Source organism: Apus apus, chromosome 17 (genome assembly GCF_020740795.1).
Source record: "Apus apus isolate bApuApu2 chromosome 17, bApuApu2.pri.cur, whole genome shotgun sequence".
NCBI lineage: Eukaryota > Metazoa > Chordata > Aves > Apodiformes > Apodidae > Apus > Apus apus.
The window spans coordinates 117,828-142,869 of record NC_067298.1 but is presented as its reverse complement, the minus strand read 5'-3'; the positions used below and the strand labels follow the sequence as shown (position 1 = coordinate 142,869).

Below are 25,042 nucleotides of genomic sequence, written 5' to 3'. Positions count from 1 at the left end.
TTAGTGTTGGATTGTGGAGATTTCAGAGACTTCATTCTCGGGTCTTTATTGCTAGGAGCTTCCAGTCTGCAGGAACTGATCTTCAGCTGATTGCAATTTCTTGCACTTGAAACCTAACCTACTTTAGCCGGGCTTCATAGTGGAGGTATTTATAGAAGCTATTGCAAGTGCTGTTGGAAGCAGCATAAATTGTGCATTGCAGGTCGCAGTGGTGCACGTCCCCTGGTGTGGGGAGTGTCTGGGCAACCGTCCTCTGGTGTGGGGAGTGTTTGGGCAACCGGGAGCTGCATCCCAGCCTCAAATCACCCAGATGGCTTGCTAACATTCTGGTTAGTACAACTGGTTTACTGTGCAGGGTTTTTATGAAGGAAATGGCCAGTAACCCATCCAGAGTCCTGGCTTGTCTGGGCTTGTGTGTTTTTTGTGTTCCTGAAGTGGAAGCAGACTTGGGGCTGTAGGTGAATTATGGATAATTACTCCTACTAGTAAGGCAACGTCTAAAAAATAAGCTTTCTTAGCACATTCCTACAGTGTGAAATTGTCATCTAGAGTTTGAATGCTGACTCTTGCCTTGTACTAAATTGAAGGTTTCATTGAAGGGCAGTAAATATCAGTAACAGATAGACATACTGAACTATTTTTACCCCTGAAAGTGAGTTTCTATAGTTACAGTTCTTCAAACTAATAATTTAGACCCCAGGCCTATTCTTCATTCAGACTCCCCAAATAAAATGTGCTATTTGCTGAACTTCTTAATGTTTTGATTAAAAATTTGACTGATTTTTCTTGAAAAAATGTTTGTCGAAAGGCAAAGCTTAAAACCTACTCTGCTTCCACATTAGTTGTATGAATGTTGGAGTACATCCATGAGCAAGATTGGAAAGGAGATAAGGAAACCGAAAGATGGTAGGTTGGAAGGGTGAATGACAAGGTAGTGCTGGGGTAGCAGTGATGGAGACAATGAGCTGTTCGTGCTCAGTGTATTTGTGGCATTGGCAGCTGTGGGGCTGCACCTCTGAACATGGATTCTTCTGCTGTCTCGACAACAAAGCAGGCATTTTGTTAGCAGACAAGATTAACAATTCATAGAATCATACAATCATAGAATCCTAGGGGTTGGAAGGGACCTCGAAAGATCATCTAGTCAAACCCCCCTGCCAGAGCAGGGTCACCTAGAGTACATCACACAGGAAGGCGTCCAGGCGGGTTTTGAATGTCTCCAGCGAAGGAGACTCCACAACCTCTCTGGGCAGCCTGTTCCAGTGCTCTGTCACTCTTACAGTAAAAAAATTTTTCCTGATATTCATCTTAAACCTCCTATGCTCCAACTTGTATCCATTACTCCTTGTCCTATCACTGGTCATCACCGAAAAAAGCTTAACTCCATCGTCTTGACACTCACCCTTTACATATTTGTAAACATTGATGAGGTCCCCCCTCAGTCTCCTTTTCTCCAAACTAAAGAGACCCAGCTCCCTCAGCCTTTCCTCATAAGGGAGATGTTCCACTCACTTAATCATCCTTGTGGCTCTGCGCTGGACTCTTTCAAGCACTTCCCTGTCCTTCTTGAACTGAGGGGCCCAGAACTGGACACAATATTCCAGATGTGGCCTCACCAATGCAGAATAGAGGGGGAGGAGAACCTCTCTTGACCTACTAACCACACCCTTTCTAATACACCCCAGGATGCCATTGGCCTTCTTAGCCACAAGGGCACACTGCTGGCTCATGGTCATCCTCCTGTCTACCATGACCCCCAGGTCCCTTTCACCTACACTGCTCTCCAGCAGGTCAGCCCCCAACCTGTACTGGTGCATGACATTTTTCTTCCCCAAATGCAAAACTCTACACTTGCTCTTGTTAAACTTCATCAGGTTTTTCCCTGCCCAAGTCTGCAGCCTGTCTAAGTCTCTCTGAATGGCAGCACAGCCTTCTGGTGTGTCAGCCACTCCTCCCAGCTTGGTGTCATCAGCAAACTTGCTGAGGGTACATTCTGTGCCCTCATCCAGGTCGTTGATGAAGATATTGAACAACACCGGTCCCAGTACCGACCCCTGAGGGACTCCACTAGTCACAGGCCTCCAACTAGATTCTGCCCCATTGACTACAACTCTCTGACTTCTTCCTTTCAGCCAGTTCTTGATCCACCTCACTGCCTGATCATCAAACCCATACTTGATCAACTTATCTACAAGGATGCTGTGGGAGACGGTGTCAAATGCTTGACTGAAATCAAGATAGACCACATCTACCGCTCTACCATCATCTATCCACCTAGTAATTTCCTCATAGAAGGCTATGAGGTTAGTCAAACATGACTTACCCTTGGTAAAACCATGTTGACTGCTCTTGATGACCCCCATCTCCTTGATATGCCTAGAGATAGTGCCAAGGACAAGTTGTTCCATTACCTTTCCAGGGATGGAGGTGAGGCTGACCGGTCTATAGTTACCCGGGTCCTCCTTCTTGCCCTTCTTGTAGACTGGAGTGATGTTTGCTATCCTCCAGTCCTCAGGCACCTCTCCAGTTACCCATGACTTACCGAAGATGATGGAGAGTGGACTAGCAATGACCTCCGCCAGCTCCCTCAGCACCCTTGGATGCATTTCATCCGGACCCATCGATTTATGGATGTCCAGATTATGCAACTGATCCCTAACCCAATCCTCATCTACTATGTCCTCACCTATCTTGACTACTTCTGGGGTTATATGAATCTGGGGCTCATGGGAAAAGCCTGCAGGAGTAAATACAGAGGCAAAGAAGGCATTCAGCACCTCTGCCTTCTTTATATCCTCTGTCACCAGGGCACCCACCTCATTCAGCAGTGGGCCTATATTGCCTCTGGTATTAGCTTTGTTGGCTATGTATTTGAAAAAGCCGTTTCTACTATCCTTAACCCGACTTGCAAGGTTAAGTTCCAAGGAGGCCTTAGCTTTCCTAGTTGCCTCCCTACATTCCCTGACAACATTCCTATATTCCTCCCAAGTGACCAGTCCCTCCTTCCATGATCTAATGATTTTCCTCTTCCACTTGAGTTTCCCCAGCAGTTCCTTTTTTAACCACGCAGGTCTCCTAGCTCCCTTACTAGATTTTCTACCAATTGGGACACACTGATGCTGTGCTTGCAAGAAGTGGTCCTTGAATATTGTCCAGCTATCTTGAGCCCCTTTACCTTCTAGCACTCTGTCCCATGGGACTTCCCTTAACAATTGGTTGAGGAGGTCGAAGTTTGCTCTGTAGAAGTCCAGGGTTCTCGTCCTGCTGGAAATTCTGTTCCTCCCACACAGGATCCTGAACTCCACCATCTCATGGTCACTGCAGCCAAGGTTGCCATTGACCACCACTGCTTCAATAAGGCCCTCCTTGTTGGTGAGCACAAGATCCAGCCACGCTCCTCTTCTAGTCGGCTTATCCACCATTTGCATTAAGAAGTTGTCATCAGTGCACTGGAGGAACCTCCTAGACTGTGAAAGGCTGGCTGTATAAGTCTTCCAGCAGATATCGGGATAGTTAAAATCTCCCATGAGGACCAAGGACTGTAGTTGTGAGGCTGCTTTCAGCTGCCTGTAGAAAGCCTCATCAACTTCCTCATCTTGATCAGGAGGTCTGTAGTAGACCCCCACAACTGTGTCACCCATACTACCCTGTCCTTTAATTCTTACCCACAGAATTTCAACTTGCCCCTCATCAGCCCCTGTACAAAACTCAATACATTCTAGTTGCTCTCTCACATAAAGAGCAACTCCACCACCTCGCTTCACCGACCGATCTTTCCTAAAAAGCACATAGCCATCCATGGCCACATTCCAGTCGTAAGAGTTATTGTAAGAGCAGAGATTTGTGTTGTGTTTGGTTTTCCATCTCAGGTGAAAGTTGTCACTAGCTATATTTTGAAATACCATGGAAGAGTATTTTGCCATTTTCTCCTAAGAAGATAACCTCAAACATTGACCTCCCTTCCCAAATGGACTGAACATGTCTGACCTCCTGACATCCCTTCTTCCCCATTTTCTCTGTCATTTTGTTGATGTTTTATCAGGGAGATGTAAAAAGGCTGCAGATTCTTTGGTCATCTTCCTGCTGTTTGCTGCCGCAACTCATTCTTCTGTGGTTGTATTTCTTATTTCTGGTTGTACTAGAGTAAGGACATAAAGTGCAGGCTTGGTTCCTGGCACTTCACAAATGGCAGAGAGACTTCAGCATCCAACCAAAGAGAACAGTCACCTTCGCACTATGACAGAGTCTTGCTGACACTGTGACAAGAGTTTGGTGTTGCAGATTTGAATCAAATGGAGAATGTTTTGGTAGGGATCAGCTTGTATGCCTGAAAGACATAAACCTTGAAAAACATCTGTTCAACTAGTGCTGTTTTAGAAATCTTAATGCTTGGAAAGGGAGCATTTTCTTATGTGTAACCTGAATATGGTTAGCAGTGTTGTGGAGGTGTGGTGTGCAGGGATGCAGGTGAGGAAATTCTAGGAGGAAAGACAGAATTGCTTCCTTTAACAGGTGATGACTCAGAGGCATGGAGAAAGATAAAGTAAAAATAGTAATACAGATTATAACTCTGGAGAAGTACTTCTGGACTGCACATTGTCTGCTAGATAGCTGTTTCTTCTTGTGTGGAGTGTGGTTGGCTGTGATTGTGGTAGAGGCCTCAGAAAGAGTGATGAGAGCCTAATTGCAGAGCTAAGTGCTTGGATTAATCCTAGTGATGATAGCAGCATGTAAACAATTATATACTTAACCTAGCATTCATTTACCAGCCCAGCAAGAAGAAATGTGTGCTATGACTCCTTATTTCTTCTGTGGCTGTTGTTTAGGTGGGTCTTCAGTGTGAGCTTGGCAAGGCTTCCTGGATGCTTTTCACTGTGTCTGTTTTGGCTACAGTCTATGGAATGCTGAGGGGTGTGTTCGTGGAGTAGCAGGACACAAGGGATCACGTTCTCCCTTACCTCCGTTCCATGCAGTGGCCTGTTGCACAAACAACATCCCTTTAAAAATGGGTTTGGGAACAAGAATACCATAATTTTATGGCTGCAGTGATATGAAAAACGGATTGCTGTTCTTAGGGATAGAAGATTAATTTATTTGCAATCAGAAAGTGATTCCAGCTGTCTTTGTCTTCTCTGACAGCTGCATAACTTAAGATACCATTCTGCTTAGGTTCTCTCAAAATGTAAGCACGTATTTCCCTTGTTACTTCAGCTCAGCCAAAGCCATTCTGCATTCAGATGTAGTCTGGACTTAGTATAACCATGAACACATAGCTAAACCAATCCACTAGTCAAAAGACCTTAAGTCAAGAAACTTCATGGTTTCAGGTCTGGTTTTGAGGATTAACCTGATTTCTGAAAAAGCAAAGCATTTCAAAGTTAGTTTTGAGTTTTTCCAAATCATTGCTTTTCCAGTAATATTTACTTCTGCATTTCTCAGAAAAGTATATTTTATAGTGGTCAGTGATTAGAATTAAGTTAGCAAAACCTCTAAGGGACATTTCATTTATGTAAGGTGGGCATTTCTGCAGCACATTTTAGGACAATTTTGAACACAATCTTGATGGTGATAGGGGTATTAGTGAATTTCAGAAGCAACAGTAACCCCAGGTCTCTTTGTTGTAATGGAACAACGTAGTCTGAATTAAGTCTCTTTATAGCAAAATCATCACCGAGACTCATATCTAAAGAGGCTCTTTGGCCTCCAGTTAGTTTTGAACAACATTTTTGCAAGGAACAAGGTCTTGGAGCTGTCAGAAGTCTTCTTTAGGCTGAAGCTCAAGATTCACAGAATACATATCTGAAGAACTCAGTTTTTGAAAGGCTACTGGAAAAGACAGCTTGCTTTGACTCTCCTCAGATTTCTAGTTCATGTTAGTGTTTCCACATGACGTGTGCTGAATGGAAATTCCCAGCATTTATCAGGATGTCTGGCAAACCATCATGTTTGCTTCCCAGGGGCAGGTTATGCTTCTGTATTTGTTTGATTTGTAGAAAATGCCACTCTAGGTGGTGGATCAACATAATTGGATCTATTCTTGGAAACCTACCGAGATATAAATCAGTAGACTGGTGTTTAATAGTGATAAAAAATGTTCTGTTGCAATGTGAAAACATTAGGAAATGTGATGTATAAAGTTGGCAAGCGGTAAGAATAGTAGAAGGTTTGGAGGAGATTTTCCTGACAGGAGTTTGTAGTTAGAATCATAGAATCATCGAAGAAGCTAAAGAACTCAATTCACCCTTGTACATGACCCAGAAACCAATGAGGAGTTTTCTGCTTCTTTTAAGTGATTCTTCTGCTGTTCATTTGGCATATGTGCTGTAAGTCTGAGCTTGGAAGCTCTTAAGAACGAGAAGGACATTGAGTTGCTTGAACGTGTCCAGAGAAGGACAGCGGAGCTGGAGAAGGGTCTGAAGCACAAGTCTGAGGATGAGCTGCTGAGGGAACTGGGGGTATTCAGCCTGGAGAAAAGGAGGCTGAGGGGAGACCTTCTCACTCTCTGCAACTGCCTGAGAGGAGGTTGGTTGGAGTGAGGGGGAGTTGGTCTCTTCTCCCATGTAATGAGAGACAGAAGAGCCTCAAGTTGTGCCATGGGAGTTTTAGAATGGGTAGTAGGAACAGTTTCTTTACTGTAAGGGTTTTTGGGCACAGGAGCAGCCTCCCTGGAGACATGTAGATACGGTGCTTAGGGACATGGTGCTTAGTGGTGGACTTTGCTGTGTTAATTTTAGTGTTGGACTTGTCTTACAGGCCCTTTCTAACCTAAATTTTTCTATGACCCTTGTAATATTTCATGCCTTGAAATTGTTGTAAAGTGCTTTGACCTGTAACTAGTTGTTTTTTTTTTCTTGTTTTCATCTTGGACTTACCCAAAACACCTCTTTGTGCAAGGCACAGAAATCTGCAAAGCAGGATAGATCCTTCGGGCTTTGCCCAGGAGGGCTGTGAGATGGTTTGGAGTATGATACTCGCTCCAGAGTGCAGGCAAAGGAAGGTTGTTGAAGGAATCCAGGTATGTGCCAGCTCGGGGTGGCCAGTGCCACCTGGGATGAGCAGCAGTGAGTTGAGGAGAGATCGCCCAGGCAGGGGAAGCCCAAAGGGCTTCAGTTGCAGGCTCTTGGTAAGGTAGAATGGAAGAGGCCCTCAGTATGTTTTGGTGGAAAGGAGGAAAGGTTTTCTGCAACCAAACAGGAAAAAAACAGGGTCTTCTGCAGCCCAGTGGGAGGGCTAGGAAGAGGTATCTCCCCTCAAAGTCCCTGATCCTGCTGCTGCTCAAGCAGGTCATCTTAACTTCAATGAAAAATACACAGGCAGTAGCTGGAGCAGTGAACAGGACCACTTCCACACTACTGTTCCCTTTCTTTTTCCCCATGATTTCTCAGTTGGCTGCAGAGCAAGGCTTTCTCTCGCCTGGTCAGTCATCTGATGGGCTGACTTTTGCTTTCTGCTTGGTGACCCAGCTGCCACAGCAGATCTCCATCCTTGCTCGGGCCTGGTCATCTCCACTTGCTGTTAGGCTGAGGAGCGTCGGGAGCCCTGTCAGCCCTCCTGTGGTGGGGGTGTTCCATAGAAGACATGCCAGGGTGCCCTTTCCCTTCCTCAGTGCCATCTACCCTGAGGCTGGTGGCATGCCCAGGCTGTGCTGAGGAGGTTGGGCCACTTGGCCACTGGGGCTGAAGTTGAGCTTGCCAGCATGGGTCTGTGTAAAGGAGTGATCAGGAATGGAGGAAGCTTAGGGCTCTGGTAGCTGATGCTGGTGCTCCAGCTATCACAGGAGAAGCTTTGGACACCTCACTTTGGTGACTGACTTAGATTGAGATGAGGGAAGACTTTGGGGTGAGTGCTCCATTTCTTCATTCCTGGTCCCTAACATGAGCCATTACTTTGCTAATGTTGTTGTGAAATTCATTTTCCTTATAATATGTTTATCTTTTCCTGTTTATTTCAAGATGCTTTTAATATTTTTTTGCTGACAAAAAGTTTACTTTATGTTCATGTCTCCCAGGTAAACGCAAAGCGCTGAAGTTAAATTTTGCAAATCCACCTTTCAAGTCCACAGCAAGATTTACTCTAAACACTTCTGGAGTTCCTTTCCAAAATCCACACATGTGAGTATAAAGCCAAAGGCACAACTAACTAGTGGAACAACTTGAAAATTATTTAGCCAACATGAGATGTTATTTTAATGCAGTTTGATTACTTCAGTTATTTGTAGGTTGCTCAAATCAGTCAGTTTGAGTCACTGTAGAAGAATTGTTTTGGTTTGTTGGTGTTTTTTTTTGGTTGTGTTTTTTTTTTTTTTTTTTTTCCCAGAATTAAAAAAAAATAAATAAAAAAATATTTGGGATCTTCCTGTTTTACGCTGGAGATGCTGCCTTCCAGAATTCATTATATTGAGATAAATTGTAGCTGTTAATGCAAGATATGCCTACAATGAAGTTCCAGACCTGATCACTGTTATTTTCCAGCCTCTTTATTCAGTGCCTATTACTTTGATTAGAGGGAAGTTCTTGTTTCTGTGTTACTTGTGAAAGATGTAACTGTGATAGGTTATTGCTTTACAGCACTAAAATCAACAAGAGCTTGAGGACTGTCATTGTATCAACATGGAGTTGTCAGGGAGTTAGCAGTGTTTAACTCTCCCTGACTTTTCTAGACAACTAACTACAGGATGCCTGTATCCAAAGTCTGGCACAGATGTGTTCCTTACACTAGTCAGTAAGAGCAGTACGTTGTCACAAAAAATACTAGTTTTATATCCTTAGATCCACCAAGCTAGATTGATGGGAGCACACCCACAGCCTGTATGTGTGGCAGAACGCAGCTAGCGTGCGAAGATGTCCCCGATGTTTCCTCTCTAACTTCCCCATCAGGTCTTAAGAGTTTTTTATCAGTGACAAGTCCCAAACACTGCACCTGCAGCTTCCCCCACTGTCTGGACTCTCTGGTGTGTCCCTGGTTATCAGCTGCTTCTGCTTGGCTCTGCATGTCCCTGCCTCTCTCCTTTAGTTCAATGCCTTCTGCTTCCCCAGGATACACCCTCTCGGGTCTGTTTCTAGGAGCTTATTTATGCTGAGGATTTTCAAGCAAGTCTTCATTGAGTTAGAAAGGTGTTTCTGAAGAGTTCTCAATGGTAATTGCAACAATGAGAAATTTTATAGAATGCTTTAGATTATTCTTCTTACCATCCCAGGTGACCTTTCCAGCAAGTCCTCCTCCCTCTTTCTCTCTCTTTTCCTCTTTGAAATAGAGTATTCTCACCTGGTAGAGGTAGTGTTTATGTATTCACTTTATTTATCTCTCCCTCAGTGTCTTTAAATCCTTGTAACAATTTTCTGTGGAACCCCATCTGGGACTCTTTCCTTTTTCAAACCTCCTCACGTCCATAAAACAATGGACTTGGTCTCAACTAGTGTGTTCCCACCATCAGCCATCTATAGGAATTTGACTTTTTGTTTTTCTACATGGATTTGTAGCTTTCGTTGTTAGTTGGTGACATCTAAAGTTTCACGTTTGTGCAAGTGACTGTCAACCTTGTCCATTAAGAAGGTGCTGCTCTGTCTCTGTGGGAGCTGGAGTTCTTGGCAGGGGTTGAATCCTGGGCTGGTTAATGATGTAACTGGTTTTGAGGTCCCAGAAGTATTTTGGGTTGGATACGATAGCCGTTCAAGTGTCAAAAATGATGGTGGTGTGTCTGTACTAAAGCTTTCTTGGGAGACTACAAACTGTAATAGCCATTTCTGTTTGAAGGAGACAGATGCTATTGGTTGGATTACTTTCTCTGTGTTGAGCCTGACTGAGCTTGGATACAGCTAATTCATCCTCACGTCCTTTGAGTTGTCCATAGTGGATGCCGTTCCTCAACAGCTATGTTCACATCTCCTGGTTGCATGCTTCTCTCAGGCATTTGTTTTACAGCTGGTGCATCATGGTGATGTCTCTGCATCTCCCACCTGCTTCCTGCAGAGGCTGGAACATGTTTTTCCTCTATTGTCTAGAAACTTTTCTAGACTTCGAACTTGAATTGGATATTCCAGACCTTCTGGCCCAGATGTGTTCCTGATGCGAGGTGTGTTTCTGTTCACTGAGTCACTTCTCTTCCCCAGCTTGGTGGAGCAGAGTGGCCTCAGCATCCTCCCAAGATGAGTTCTGGCTCAGCGCTACTGGGGATTTCCATGTGCAGACCCTATTGGTACAGACGGGCGGATCTGAAGATACAGAATTGCACAAAATTGGAGTTTCTGTGACTTGGATTCGTCGATCTGGAGATGTCCAGTTCCTCCTGCCTCCAGGCGGGCAGTGGGTCCTCATGTCAAATGTCCATTGCCTGTGCCAAGCTCTTCCCCCTACCCAGTCCATCTGCTACCAGCTGTGTTGGGATGTCTTGAAGGATGTCACCTTTGTCACTGATGACCAGGAAGCTAAGTGAGGGGGAGATGAGCAGAGTGGAGGACATCTGCTCAGGCTGGAGCCACTGTCAAAACCCCTTACATCTCTAGGGCTGCTGGGGTTTTGCCCTCAATATTTCCAGAATTAAAACGTGTTAAAATCAGGAGACTTTGAAGTGACCTTTAAAGTGGAGACTGATTCAGGAGAGCTTTGAATGGGGTTATACACTGGAGGTATTTTTCAAGTGGTTGGAATTTGGGCTGTGGCTCCCTGAAATTTCACTTTCTGGTGATGCTGAAGGCTGAGACATCCCTTATTGCAACCAACAGGCACTGTGCATGGCCTTCCTGCACAGGTCCTGTGGGCAGAGCCCCAGGGTGACGTGTTGAGCAGCAGAGAGTGAGGCAGGGATTGGACAAAAGGTCCATTCTGGTTCTGTAACTGCAGGTGAGTAAAGGAGCTATGGAGGACATGTCTTATTCAGGGCAGCCATGACTGTTACCCCAAATCTACTTCATAAGTGCAAAAAGACATTTTTTGAGGTATAATGTGCTACCCAGTAGATTCGTAGGGTATCTGGCACAGTGGTCTGCATAATTTTACATGTAACCTACACAGGCTAAAGGCAGAGTAGAGCCGGAAATACAGAAAGTAGTTGGGGAGTAAACTTCTGAATTGAAAGGATGCAATTTAGAGAAGATGTGTTTTCCTGAGAAGTGATGCCCCATTGCAGGGGTGCGTGTGCTCCTGCTTGTGTCTGCATGTCACTGGCAGGCTCTGCAGGCTGGGTGACAGTGGAGGCTGTGGAGAACTATCAGTTGAGACCATGGCTCTCATTAGTTCAATCTGTAATTCTGACTTAGACCAGATTAACAAATGCCGACTTTGTTTTCCCTGCAGGAGATATTGCAGAGGCTGGAGGGCACAAGCCAGGGTTAGGGTGAACTCTGAAACTTCCAACCCGTTGTTTTTCAATTGCTATTTGCAAACAACTGAAGAGCATTCCACCTTTCACCTCATCAGCCCTGTGTCTGAAAAGGATTTAGGTCACAACAAAGTTAGATCACTCAGTTATCTCTGCTCTGCAGAGCTACTTGCAGCTGGTGGCCTTTTCTGAAAGACGGTGCAAGTAACACTAGCACAGGAATGATGTGGTGAGACGAGACTGTATAGCTGTACACAGCAGGCTTACATGACAGTTCTCTCTGTTGCGTTGGCCATCGCTGACATCCATTGAACCAAGTAGTTTGGGTGGCTGTAGATGAATTTTTCATTTTTCTGGAAAGTGATGTACTCTTCTGGTGCATTGGTACCTTGATCTTGACTGAAGACTACAGAATTTAGATCCCCCTGCTAAGAAATGAGCGTGCACAAAGAAATTTCTTTGGCATCTGGTTCACAGCATGGTGCTGCTCAAGTATCCTGTCTGCTGTGAGATGACCTGTTGTAATGCTCGCAAACACAACTTCTGAACTGTCTGGTGGCCTGTTGGACTCCATAGCCTCCCTGTAGCACTGTCATGGATTCATTGTGACTTAAGCTTCCAGAGGTGCCCTGTGTGGACTTTCTTGTGACACCTGGGAGAGTCACATGCTTTCCAGACAGATGCTCCATGAGTGTTGGCAGGTGTTTGCTTAATAGACTTTTGGGGTTGAATTCCTCAAAAGCAAATGGAGGTCCCGTTGCATGTCAGACTCTGCTTCTTTTTTCTGTGTAGTTCAGGGACTGTTGTTATTCCTGGAATGGATTTTTCTGGCTGTCCCAAAGTCTCTCTCAACTGTCTGTCTCTTTTAATCTCATCTTACGCTTTTCTAAACCTTTCTGGCATGTGGTTTCAGACTCTCTGGCTGCATAGCCTACAGCTGACTGAGTCCTTTAGGAAATAACCTGTGATAGTTATTACCATATGTCTGAAACTGAAGTGGAATACTCTAAATTGGCATGTTCACAATTACTTGTGTGAATTTTCTTGTAAATATTTGTCTGTTCCCCGTTTCTGTCACAGTCGTTTCACATCTTTATTGTTACTGATTTCCAATACCTTTTTGCCAGGTGATAGCTTCTCACTGCAGGGTGATGCCTGGAAACCGTAGAGAAGGGTTGCAGTGTCAACTGGACCAGTTAAGACATGGATTTTTTGTTTCTCTAACTGTTCTGCAATGTCTCCTGACAGCTGCAGCATCTTAATGTAGTCACTGGGAAACTTGTGTGTATTTTCAAGTAAGCACAAGTAAAATGGATACCTCCAAGGACTCAGCAAATACATTTAAATGTTTAAATGAGTCTATGGAAAACAGGCTTTCACTTTTAATGCAAACATCACCGTTGTTTCAGTACTAGAGCCGTGTTTCTTATGCGTTTTTTGGGGGGAGCTTTCTTGACAAATTGTTGAGTTTTGTCTTGTATTTAACTATCCTGTTTCTTCCAGAATTTTACAAGTTTGTTTGGCCTGTGATCTCTGTGGCCTAGATGACAAAGGGGTGATACAGTTTGTAAAGCACCTGTGAGCAGTATCTCAGACTTCAAGTAGATCTCCTCTTTGGAGAAGGTGCTTCCAAAGTTAGTGTGAGATTTTGACTAAACATGCTGCATTCAGGTGGCGGGTTTTTTTACCTTCTTAAGTCTTGGTATTTTTCTAAGGTGCTAATCTTGCTGTGCAGAAGGACTTTTTGGTATCTACTGCTTCCAAACTTAATTTCTGTAGCAACTTTCCTGTCCCTTGGAGGATCAGTGCCCTAGTAGGACTGTTCTTTCTGCAAGGGTTTTGGTATCTCAGCACTCTTGTTTCTGAATGTAGGCCTTCCATATCTGGAACCAAAATTTGGAAGTCATATATCTCCATTACGCTAATTCACATTGATTTTTTTCAAAGGTGCTGAGCACCTCGCTTCCTGCCACACTGTTGGAACTTGGGCTTCTCTGAACTTCCAGAAACCTAGTGGCCTGCCTTTGGGTGTCGGAATCAAATACAACCTGATGTTTTATATTGATCTGGCTCCCATGTGCTTTAAATGTGCTGAGTGGTTTAGCTTTGCAAACCTACATGCTTGCACAAACCTCCATGTTCCCCATGTTGCAGATGGGAAAGCTGGGGCATGCTGTCATTTGGAAGAGGTAAAGGTTAGGCCAGAAGGTTGTGTCTGGATTGGGAGTTCAGCAGGGATCTCTGTTAATCTGTTCTCCACAGGTTGCCTCTGTGTTACCTGTGTCATCACCAGCAGAGTTAGGAACTGTTGTCCTGGCCCTGGCATGCACACAGTGATGGTCAGAGCTGCTCATTTGGGAGCAGCATTTTGACCTTGCAGCCTTGACCTCTTAGCATGCAGTGCGGTGTGTACTGGTCTCCTTCCTGGTGTGCAAGGAGCCTTGGCCCTCCCGTGTCAGGGAAGAGCAATTGATGGTGGAGAGGCTGTAAGAAGTTGGTGATAGTGGCAGTTCATTCAAAGCACAGGACCCAACCTGTCCTGCCTGGATGGGGACAGCAGCCCAGGGGTAGGAGCAGAAGCCCCAGGCTCTGCAGGCCCTGCAGGGACATGGCCACTTGTGCTCGCTCACAGGCCCTGGCACTTGGCACAGACATGCTGAGGCATGATTTTGCAACATTTCCTAATTAATGGTGTGACATCTGATGTTCATGCCTCTTCAGGCCTGTTTCATTGGCATGTGGGGTGAGAGAAGGTGAGAAGGGAGATGCAGAGCTGCTGTCCCGTGTGGCTGGTGGAGGTGTTTTTAGTGATGCTATCCAGTCCTCCTGCTGTAAGGACACTGAGCTGGTGTCTGAGGAGAGTCTTTGCAGATCAGCAGTTTTAAGTTGACAACCAGACTTTTTCAGCTGGGTTGAATGGTGTGTGAAAGGAGGTGAAGCATTCTGGTTCAATGGAAAATGGTAAATTACTAGGTAGAGCTGTGAGATGGAAATGTTCATTTTCAAACTTAACCTGACTTCATTCGTCTTCAAATCTGTGCGAGAATGACTGCATGTGGAGGCACAGAGAGGCTGCAGAGAAGAGCAAAGTTAGGCCATGTCTCCCATGGATAGAAGTATCCTGTAGACTTTGCTTGTAGTCCCTGGCTTTTTGTGAAGTGTGCTGTTTATTCTCCATCTAAGAATACAGCTCCATGGGTGACCTCAGGCTAGCCAGATCCTGCTCATGGCCAAAGCCAGGTGCCTGCAGCCTGCTCAGGACCAGGCTCCTGCTTTGGTGATAGCTGTCATGCTTCCGAGCCTAGAGAAAGAGCTAGGAGTGACTGTGTTTTTTGCTTAGGAAGGACAGATCTGGTCCTTGCATGGCTGCATAATTCACGCAAATGAACCACTGCAATGCTAATTTAAGAGAAGTGAAAGTAGGTCAAGTAGTTTCAGAAGTGGTATCAGCTCTTATATTCCCTTAATAATATTGTGATAACAGAATCACGATTTTCTCTCCTTTTTTGCTTTCCTTTATTTCTAGGTGCTGCATCCCATAGCAAGGACAGCTGTGTATGTGCTTATATACAAACTGGTTGCCAGTCTTGGTGTTTGGAAATTTTAAAAGCATTCAGGACACCAAAATACCCTAATCTTCTCTGGAGGGTTAGAGAAAAAATGGGAGACCACAGCTCCATTCTTGTTGGACTTTTCAATAACATTTGAATCTGCTGGTGTATTTTTCAGAGTATTTTATGTCCTATATGTCTGTACTTCACCATTTTAACTGGTATATTCTGTAAGTCCTTCTAAAACTCCTATTTCATACTTTATAGAAAAGGTGTGATGTGTTTGCCATCTCTGAGCATTCAGATGGTCCGGTTTATCTACATTCAACAGTAACATTTTATGATTAAGAAGCACAGGTGAGATCCAGAATGGGAGCTGGAAGTTGCCAAAATTTCTCCGATGTCTTTGGGACTTGAGCTTTTTTGATTAGAAACACCCTATGGTGCCAGTTATCTGCATCCTGGGTTACCTCGGGATCTGTTGAGCTATGCATGTCACTGCAATCTTGTCTAAGATCAGAGGGGAAATTGAGCATCCCCATATCTGAGCTCATTAGTGTGTGAGCATGCTCTGAAAACATACGAGAAGATTCTGATATTGGTTAAAATTTATTCAGGTAGGAGGACATGTTGTTGTTCATCTTTATATAACATCTCAGAGCTGGACTGCCTTCTTGGCCTTTCTCCTTTAGCTTCTTCCAGACCCATGAATCTGACTTTCTGAGCTGGGATCGATCCAAGGTCAGCAGGGGCAATACATGTCCTATCCTTTATGCCTTAGGGACCAGTATCCTGGGACATGGATGAAGTCCTGAGGCTGCATCCCCACGTTCCCTCCTTCTTGGACAGATACAGTAACCACTCACTTAATATGCAAAACCTGCTGCTGCTGTTTGGAGAGGAAAATGGGATGAAACAGATTGTTATGCATAACATCTCTGTATGTATGTGCACACACAGAGGTTTAATCTCTACCCATGTTTTGGATAACTATATTGTTCAATAATTATTTAGAACTAACGAAGTAGGACATTGCTTACACATTGATCTGAGCTTAGTGCTTGTGTACAGGAGTGGTCTGTGCTGGTGTATCTGGTTTCTGACCTCACGTGGCTGTCACTGTTGGACTCCCAATTAATCTGAGATGGTCAGTCCCAGACTTTTTTTTTTCTTTCTCCTGATTGTGTGACATACAGAAATGTCAGACAGGACTATTTATATATGGACTACCACTAATCATATCTGTGAGTTAAGTTGGACTTGAACCCTATATTTCCAGATGTGGACCTTACAAACCACATTCCTGCAGGAAATCCCAGTAAACAGCTGCCATTGTGAGCTGTAGGAATAAACTTTGCTCATTGCTATTTTGCATTCTTGGGATCATACCACATTTCTTCAGAGCAAGAGTACATCCTTGATCTTTTCAGACACTAGTCATCACTTTATAGTAAAATATCTTACATTTTCCCTGGCTATGGAGAAGCTTCTGCTTTCTGGTTCAAACCAAAAGAATCAGTCACCCCTTTTGTCTTCTGTACATATTAAGAAATGGAGAATAAAGAGAGGAGAGTCAGCGGATTCAGAGACTGCTTTGACCCCATGGGTCAGTAGCAACAACTTCTGTTTTCATCCTTTGCATAAAGGAGTGACTGTCAGTGTGTACTGTGGAGGGCATCTGGACTGAATGAACAGGATGCAGCCAGGAGAAACAGCTGCTGTATCTCATGGAAAGGACATTGTTGTGGATTGGATGCACATGATGGAGGTGAGAGTTGGCCTGCCGGGCTGAATTTTTTTGTCATTCTGCTTGTTTGAGGAACTGACTTCTGAAAATGACTCCCTATTAACTGCATTCATGGTGTATCATGTCAGTGAAAACTACAACGTAATTTTTGAGATTCAGGTGGATGTTCTTGCCTACCATTGTGAAGGTCCCTCCATTTCAGGAAACCACAGAAAAGCGAGAGCAAATGGGCAAGCCAGCCCACAGTGGATTATGGCAACCCTAAACAGCCTTCTCTTTGAGCCTGTCTTAATTCCCTCTTTTGGAAAATATGCTTGGAGTAAATTGGGATGAGCAATTGGTCCTTCATGCCCAATGTAACTAATGCCTTTGCAGAGATGCATGCAGATGAGGTGAAAGCAATTGTTTTGCGTCTCTCTTGCCACAGCAGTGGAAGGCAGTTGTCCTCTCTAAGAAGCATGGGGGCTTCTCTGCAATCCAACTGCGTTTGTTTTGTCTGTGATGTTCTCTGTGGGTATTTCATACCAGTGAAAGCTGGGAATGCTGATTCTGTGGAACTATTGGCCTAACTCCTTACAGCATCCTTAGTTTTCTGTAAGCATCTTTACAGAGCTTACCTAAACTTACCTCTTGGCTCCTGAGAGTTAGTGAAGAAAACGACCTCTTGCAGCCATCTCAGAGGAGACCAACATTTGAAATCTCACCATACTACTTGACTGTGGAGCATGGGGACCTTCAACAGTCAATTGCTTTCACTGGCCTGTAGGAATCTTATGTCTTTGAGATGGAGCACTTTAAAAATACAAGTCACATTTGATCTAATTAAACTTGTTACAAGCTCTCTTTTGGTTACCACGTCTATGATGGCTGCATCTCTCCGAATAGCAATCTCTGTCTTGCAGTTAGGTGATTTCTTTCTCTCCCATCTGGCCTTGTCTGCCACAGAAAGAAATACTGCTAAGTATGTTTTTGGCACTGAATTTCAGTTTAAACCCCATGATGAAGCCCAAAGTTGGTTTGGTTTTGTTGTGCTTTTTTTTTTTTTTTTTTTTTTTTAAATCCCATATAGAAAACAAATCCCAAAGAAGACATTTGAGAGCTTTTAGCTTTTTATGGTCTACGGTTGGAATTTATGACATAGAGAAGTTTAAATTAGAAAAATCACTTGTTAGAGCTATCGAAACAAGAAGATTTAATGTAATTGAAGTGTAGTGCTCATTATCTACCTCTCTCAAGTGTTTCCAACAAGGAGCTGAGCAAAACTCCAAGTTTGCATTGCTTCATTGGTCATTTGTACAAGTACCTGAGTGCTTGTTTTCTGTGTGCCCACCACAAAGGAGGCATCTTTCCTGAGCTACTCAAACTGTTCTGAAATAATGTATCAGGAAAAAGGATTTCCAAACCTGGACAGCTTGAGGGACTTGGAGATTCAGAGCCTGATCTTAAATCCAGATCTAGAACTTGTTCTTGGAGAAATCTTGTAATACAGAGTGGTAATTATCCTTTGTTTATCTATCAGTTATGTGGCTTTGGAGGTAGCAAGAAAGGATGTAGTTCTTCAAGTCATGCAAACATTCACTAAGAGAGAGGATAAGATGCATGACAAGCCCACCAGGGAGGGACAACCAGTCCTACATTGGTCTCTTTAGAAACTGCAAGAAAAATAGAGCAGTGATGGTCAATGTGCCTCCAGGAAACAGCATGTCACTAACATATGGGTATTTGGTTTGTAAGTGGAATTCATGTTTCTAATCATAATAATACAGTTGGAAATAATTATTGCTATTGCTGTAAGAAAACAAATTGCTTATAATTTAATATGTTAAAATACAGTTAAAATCATCAGATGCTGCATTGCTCCCAATGAGAGGAGGTTGCTTAGGTGAAAGTTGAAAAAAAAATTATATAGCTCACTAATTTCTTATGCTAAGCACTCAGTGGGTGGTGTGAGCAGCTGCGTATTGTGTTGTACATTATTGTGTTGTGTGATAACGGCACCGTGCTTTCCTCTCATTCTCACAACTTTTCCTGTCTGAAGTGATACACAAGCAACCCTGGGTAGTAATCACATTGTTCTGTTCAATTTCCGGGAGGATCTGCTCCATAATCTTGCCAGGCAAAGAGATGAGACTGGCCAGCCTGTAGTTTCCCAGGTTTTTCATTTTCCCCTTTTTAAAAACGGGCAGTTCCCTTTTTTCCAGTCAGTGGGAATCTCACTAGACTGCCATGACTGCTCAAATATAATGGTCAGAGGCTCAGCAACTGCGTCTGTCAGCTCCCTCAGGACCTGTGGATGGACCCCAACAGGTCTCATAGAGTTGTGCACCTTCAGGTTCTTTAGATGGTCATGAACCTGTTCTTCGCCTACCGTGGAGGGTAATTTCTTCTCCCAGTCTCTTTTTTCACCTTCTGTGGCCTTTGCAATGAGGCTGGAGCACTTGCCAGTGAAGACGGATGCAAAGTCGTCCTTGACAACCTCAGCATTCTCAGTATCCTGTATAGCTAGGTCCCCTGTTTCCATCAGGGGAGGGCCTAAATTTTCATAGATTTTACCCCCAGCATACCTAGAAAAGCTTTTCTTAGTCTTCTTTGCATCCCTGGTGAGATTTAATTCCATCTAGGATTTAGCTTTCCTAACCTGATCCCTTGCTGCTCGGACAAATTCTCTGTAGCCCTCCCAGGGTACCTTCCCTAGCTTCCACCCTCTGTATGTGTCTTAAGTTTGACTTTTTCTAGGAGCTGCTTGCTCATCCACACTGGCCTCCTTCAGTTTTTACCTGACTTTCTCTTCATTGGGATGCATCGCTCTTGGGCCTGGAGGAGGTGATCCTTAAATATCAGCCAGCTTTCATGGGCCACTGTACTCTCCAGGATGTTATCCCATGACACTCTCTCAAGCAGATAATCCCTGAAAAAGTTGAAATCTCTGCTTCTGAAGTCAAGGGTAGTAAGCTTACTGTGAGCCCTCCTTGCTGCCGTAAGGATCTTGAACTCCACCATTTCATGGTTTCTGCAACCAAGGCTGCCCTTGAGCTTAACATCCCTCAGCAGCCTTTCCTTGTTGGTGAGAACAAAGTCCAGCATAGCACCCCTTCTTGTAGGTTCCTTGATTACTTGGAGAAGGAGGTTGTCATCCATGCACTCTAGGAACCTCCTGGGTTGTTTCTGCTTTGCAGAGTTGTCCCTCCCAGCAGATATCAGGGTGGTTGAAGGCACCCATGAGTACCATGGTTTGCAAACGTGAAGCTGCTCTTATCTGTCTGCAGAGTGCCTCAGCTATACCGCTCTCCTGGTCAGGTGGCCTGTAGCAGACCCCACTGTAATGTCACCTGTCCCTGCATTCCCTTTAATCTTAACCCATAAGCTCTCCACTGGCTCCTCATCCATCTCCCGGAGAGCTCCATGCGCTCCAGCTGGTCTTTGACATAGAGGGAGGGCAACACCCCCTCGTAGAATCATCCTGGTTCGAAAGGACCTTGAAGATCATCAAGTCCAACCATAACCTTGCAAGGATGCTGTTGCCCATTAGTTTATTGGAAACAAAATTTTTTTTCTCCCAATAATTCAAAAGATTTGTCAGAGCACCAACATTTTCAGCCCTCCAGAGAAGAAAATTGGAACATTTCTTTTGGAGGCTTTCTCCAGTGACATTTAAACTGGGGTTACTATTTTATTAGTGTTAGCCTGCAGAGTCTGAAAACTGTTTTATAAGTGACATGGACATTGAAACAGAAGCATGACACCCTCTCTAGGCTGTTTGAGAGACTTGGTAGAAATGTGTTTGCCAAAATAACCGTCTCTTTACTCTGAAGTTATAAACAGTGCCTGGTGTTATTAAACCCTTGCAGTCTGCATGGAAGCTTTTTTTCTAATATTTATGTTTTAGCATTCCTTTGGCTGATGGACAATAAATCAGTTTCTAAAGTCCCATTGTGCCGAGCAGCTTTTACCAAACTTGTGGAAAAGTTGGATATATTCCCATTAACCATAGTATAAATAGGAGCTTTAATGAGAAACTTCCTGGAAGGTTGCAGCAGTAGGTAGGGTTGTGAAGCACATCTGGTTTGCTTGCATCTTTTTAATTCTGCAGATTTCTTGGATTCATATCAACTGTAGTGTCAAATACCTCAACTTTTGGGCTTCTTTTGAGTCCTGCAAAACCCTTAACAGAGGAGATAGCTACCTACAGCATCTTTCTGGCCTTGCTTCATGTCTGATAACTTCCAATTTTGCTTTTCTGTACTTCTCCCCACAGTCCTCCTTTTTCACATCAAGGAAATGTTTGTTTTAAAAGGTTTTTGCATCCTTGCAGTTTGGTGCTAACAGCAGGGCTTGGGGAACTAACACAGCCTGTCCAAGAGCTTTCCAGGATTTCTGTGATTCTCCCAGGAGGCATTATGGGCCTCTGGCTCTGGCAGACCTCCCTGTGCAAGTCCAGCTTGCCAAGCTTGCAGTGAGCAGGGTCCTGCCCCAAAGACGCATGACCATGTCCTTGGCCCGGCTTCAGTGCCTGGCACCGGCTGCCTGCCAAGCTGCACCCACAAACATTTTCATTTCTGACAAAGGGCAACTGTTTTGAGGAGCTGTTGTCTTGCTTGGCGCTCCTAATCCCTGGAATAACTGCTGTGACAAGCATAGTAACCATCTATATAAAACTGATAGCCTGGTGCCTTTCAAGTGCAGTAATGGCAACAACATCCCAAGCTGATCTTCTTTAGAGAGCAGCTGATCTTTTTTATGAAGTTAGAAGCTCAAGTCCTGGACAAGACATCAGGAGCTGTAGTCCCTAAGGTGCACTTGAAAATCCTGCTTTTAGCTCTTTGAGGAATATATAATCCTCTTTGACTATTTATTATATTTTTTACATTAAGCCCCAGAAGTCCATCTTGCATATCCTGATCCTTTGGAGAATATAGGCTCAATTTTGTCTAACATTCCCAGCCTTAGAAACAAGATGGCGAGAGGAGGCGTATGCCTGATCACATCTGTGCAGACCCTAATAAGCACTAAACACAGGGACTGAAATTGGATCAGTTGCAGAAGCAGGGACTGGGCAGTAAGTACCTTTCACCTTTGCTAGACAGTGTTCTGTGTGGTTACCCTTCTGTTTTCTGAAGCAAGCTGTTGTATCCAGAGCAAGGTTTAGGCAGGCTTTTTTGTATTTTGGGGGCATGCCTACCCCTGTGGATATATTTCCTCTACTATCTACAGCACTGCAAATCTTAATAATAGTTGTACTGCACTGATGATTTATTTGTTCTTATTGCCTCACTCCATTTTACATCAGGAATTTTCCATTTTATATCAATACGGAGAGTCTGTCTTCTAGATTTTCATTTTTTGATCTTCTCTCTTAGCATGAAAATCCCTTGGGATTTTGCTTTATACTGCAAAATTCCTGATATAAAGTGTAGTTTTTACATGCTAAAAACAATCACTGTGTTCCAGTTACTGACTTCTAGGATAGGCCATGCTGCTTAAAGGAAAAATTGTTTGCATGTAACAAATTAGCTAAATGACCAAAATCTAGATTGAAGGTGTCTTGTCTCTCTGTCAAACTTGCCGTGTGCTTATTTGACCATTTCCCATGGTGTTTGGAAAAAGATGAGTAGGATCTCTGATTGCAGTATGGGGCACATGGCTTTATAAACACGTAATGAAAATGAAACCAAGCTCCAAAAAGTGAGGTTTGGTGAGGGGACGGTGATGGTTCATCTAGACCCAAAGCCTTGGAGCTCTGCTGCTCTGTACCAGGATCCAACTGCAGAGTGCACTCAGTGCAGACCCTCCAAGGGGGTATTTCCTAGCTTGGATCTTCCTGGCTGCTGGAGCCACCCATCCTGCAGCTGCGGGAACAATGGCATAGATCTGCTTTCAGGCTACAGCTGGTGAGAAACAGGATTCTTGTGTAACATGGAAATAATGAATTCAAATTTGCTTTCTCTTCTGATGTAGAGTAGGAGAAGCTAAGTTTCCTGGGCAGAAAGACAGGGAAGAGTAGAGGTGGGTTTAGTTGCTTTATTTAAAGAATTTATTTAAATGTTGATTGATGGCAAGCTCAGCATGAGCCAGCCAAGTGCCCTGGCATCCCAGGAAGCCGAGTGTGTCCTGGGCTGCATAAAAAGCAGCATGGCCACATTGTCACCCTCTACTCTGCTCTTGTGAGACCCCATCAGGAGTGCTATGACCAGTTCTGGAGCCCCCAGCACAAGAGGGACATGGAGCTGTTGGAGCATGTCCAGAGGACTCCATGAAGATTCTCAGAGGGCTGGTGGAGCTCTGCTCTGGAGACAGGCTGAGAGAGCTGGGGTTATTCAGCCTGGAGAAGGCTCCAGGGAGACCTTAGAGCACCTTCCAGTGCCTGAAGGGGCTCCAGGAAAGCTGGGGAGGGACTTTAGACAAGTGTGTGTAGTGATAGCACAAAGGGTAGTAGCTTTAAGCTGAAAGAGAGTAGATTTAGGTTACACATTAGGAAGAATTTCAGTGTGAGGGTGTTGAGATACTGGCCCAGGTTGCCCGAGGAGGTTGTGGATGCCTCATCCCTGGAAGCGTTCAAGGGCAGGTTAGGGGGGGCTAGGGGAAGGTGTCCCTGCCCATGAAGGGGGTGGAACTAGATGACTTTTAAGGTTCCTTCCAACCCAAACCATTATTTGATCCTGGTAACACTTTCCTTTTTTTCCTTTTTTTTGAAAAAGGTTTAGCTCTCAATGTTGTACTTCTTCCTGCCCACCACCTGCCAGGAGGTGGGCAGGAGATATTTATTTGCTGGTGCCTCCTAAGCATGATGCTTGTCACTTACCTTCTTCCATCAGCAGAAAAACATTTTTATGGTGCTGACAAAATAGGATGGTTGAGCAGTTAGATGGGAACTGATTTATTGAGTTTCCACCATAAACTGCCTGTAAGACGGCTGGGAATTTTGGAGGTCATGTTTAATTTCATATTTTTCTTCTATTTTTCCTTCTGATTTCTTTTTTCATTTTAGTGCTTTATTTTCATTCCTTTTTTTGTAAGCAAATTCCATGGAAGACCCTACTCAGTGCAGTGTTTTATTATTCATAGGAATTCAAAGGTATGTAAGTGGTGCTAACAAAGGGGCCATCTCTCTCTCTGTGGGCTGCTGCCTTTGTCACATGTGTGCCATATTATAGAACTGTCAGTAGGTTCCCCACATTATTCCTCTGGGCAGTGCGGGGACGATGTAGGGAGCAGCAGATTGAAAATCTCAAGCTAGGTAGGTTAGAGAGCAGGAAGGACCAGGGCAGAGCACCGAAGTGGTGAGTGAGGGGGTGTTCAGCAAGGCTCTTAATTGAATGGGTGAAGGCTTCATGACCCGCAGCTGCTCAAAGCCCACCAAGTGCTAAACCAAAGCATCAGAGGGAAGCTGAAGTGCAGCCAATGAAGCCTTTTGAACCGTAACTGCTCCAGTCAGTTGACCTTTGAACCTGACCTCATTGCCCTTACAAAACCTAGATTTGAATCAAACCCAGTGGAGGTCATCGTTCGGTCCACTATTGCGTCTCACAGGGTAGCATTTGCAGCTTCTGGTTGAAATGAAAAGTAGTTGCATTTATCAGCATGGAATTGGCCACAACATATTGATTCCTCTGGCTGATAAACTCAGCAAGCATCACATGTTTGTTTGAATACTTCGTGTATGTTCTGCTCGTTTGGCTGGACCAGCAAGTGATGGCTTGGTCAAATGCCAAGAGAAGTGATCCAAGTCCAAGGGATGATTTTGACAGAATATCCCTTGTACATAAGATGGTCGGAAGTATCTGTTGTTTTTTGTTTTTTTTAATACCTGCTCAGGATTGGATGTAGTGGGAACTGTCTTTAATGCTGTTAATGCTTCTTGAAAGTGGGAAACTCAAAATAACCTTTTGGGTTATTTTATAACCCAAGAAGTGTGAATCAGCTAATGAATTAATGAAAAAACAGAAACTTTGCATGGCATTTTAAGAGAAAAAGTGTTGAAAATACTTACCTGTTTTCTGCTGATTCAGTGATAGCATTAATTTGCTTGAACGAGTAATTTGGGGCACCTTAGAACAACTGTTGAACTCTTCTGTCCTACAGATTTTGGGCTTTGTTTTGCTTCTTACCTGGACAAATCCTGATGGCCTCAGGAGGAGCAATGTTTGCCCAAGAATGTTGATTTAGGTGTTTCATAAAGATACATTTGAACAGTCAGTTTTTGTTTTCATATATAACAACAACATGTCTTGTTTTTTTATAAATATGAATTATTGGCTCTTTATTTGTTTTTGAATAAATTAAATTACTACCTCAAATTTGTTTGTTTGTTTTCTGTTTAATAAAGTGCAGACTTTAGAGGAAACTCTAAAGTCCCCTTGATTCCTACAGAAGATCTCACCTGTGTTGCATAGAAACCTAGCTAGAAAGGAGGCAGTTGTGGAATGTGGT

General features: G+C 43.9%; 1 protein-coding gene across 1 annotated transcript in view; it reads left to right on the top strand.

Annotated features, from left to right (window-relative positions):
* MAP2K4 (mitogen-activated protein kinase kinase 4) overlaps window positions 1-25,042 on the top strand; it is a 106,354-nt gene that overhangs the window by 31,381 nt on the left and 49,931 nt on the right. The window contains exon 2 of the mRNA XM_051635117.1: window positions 8,009-8,111. Within this exon, the coding sequence (XP_051491077.1) occupies window positions 8,009-8,111 (103 nt within the window). The remainder of the gene's footprint in view (window positions 1-8,008; window positions 8,112-25,042) is intronic.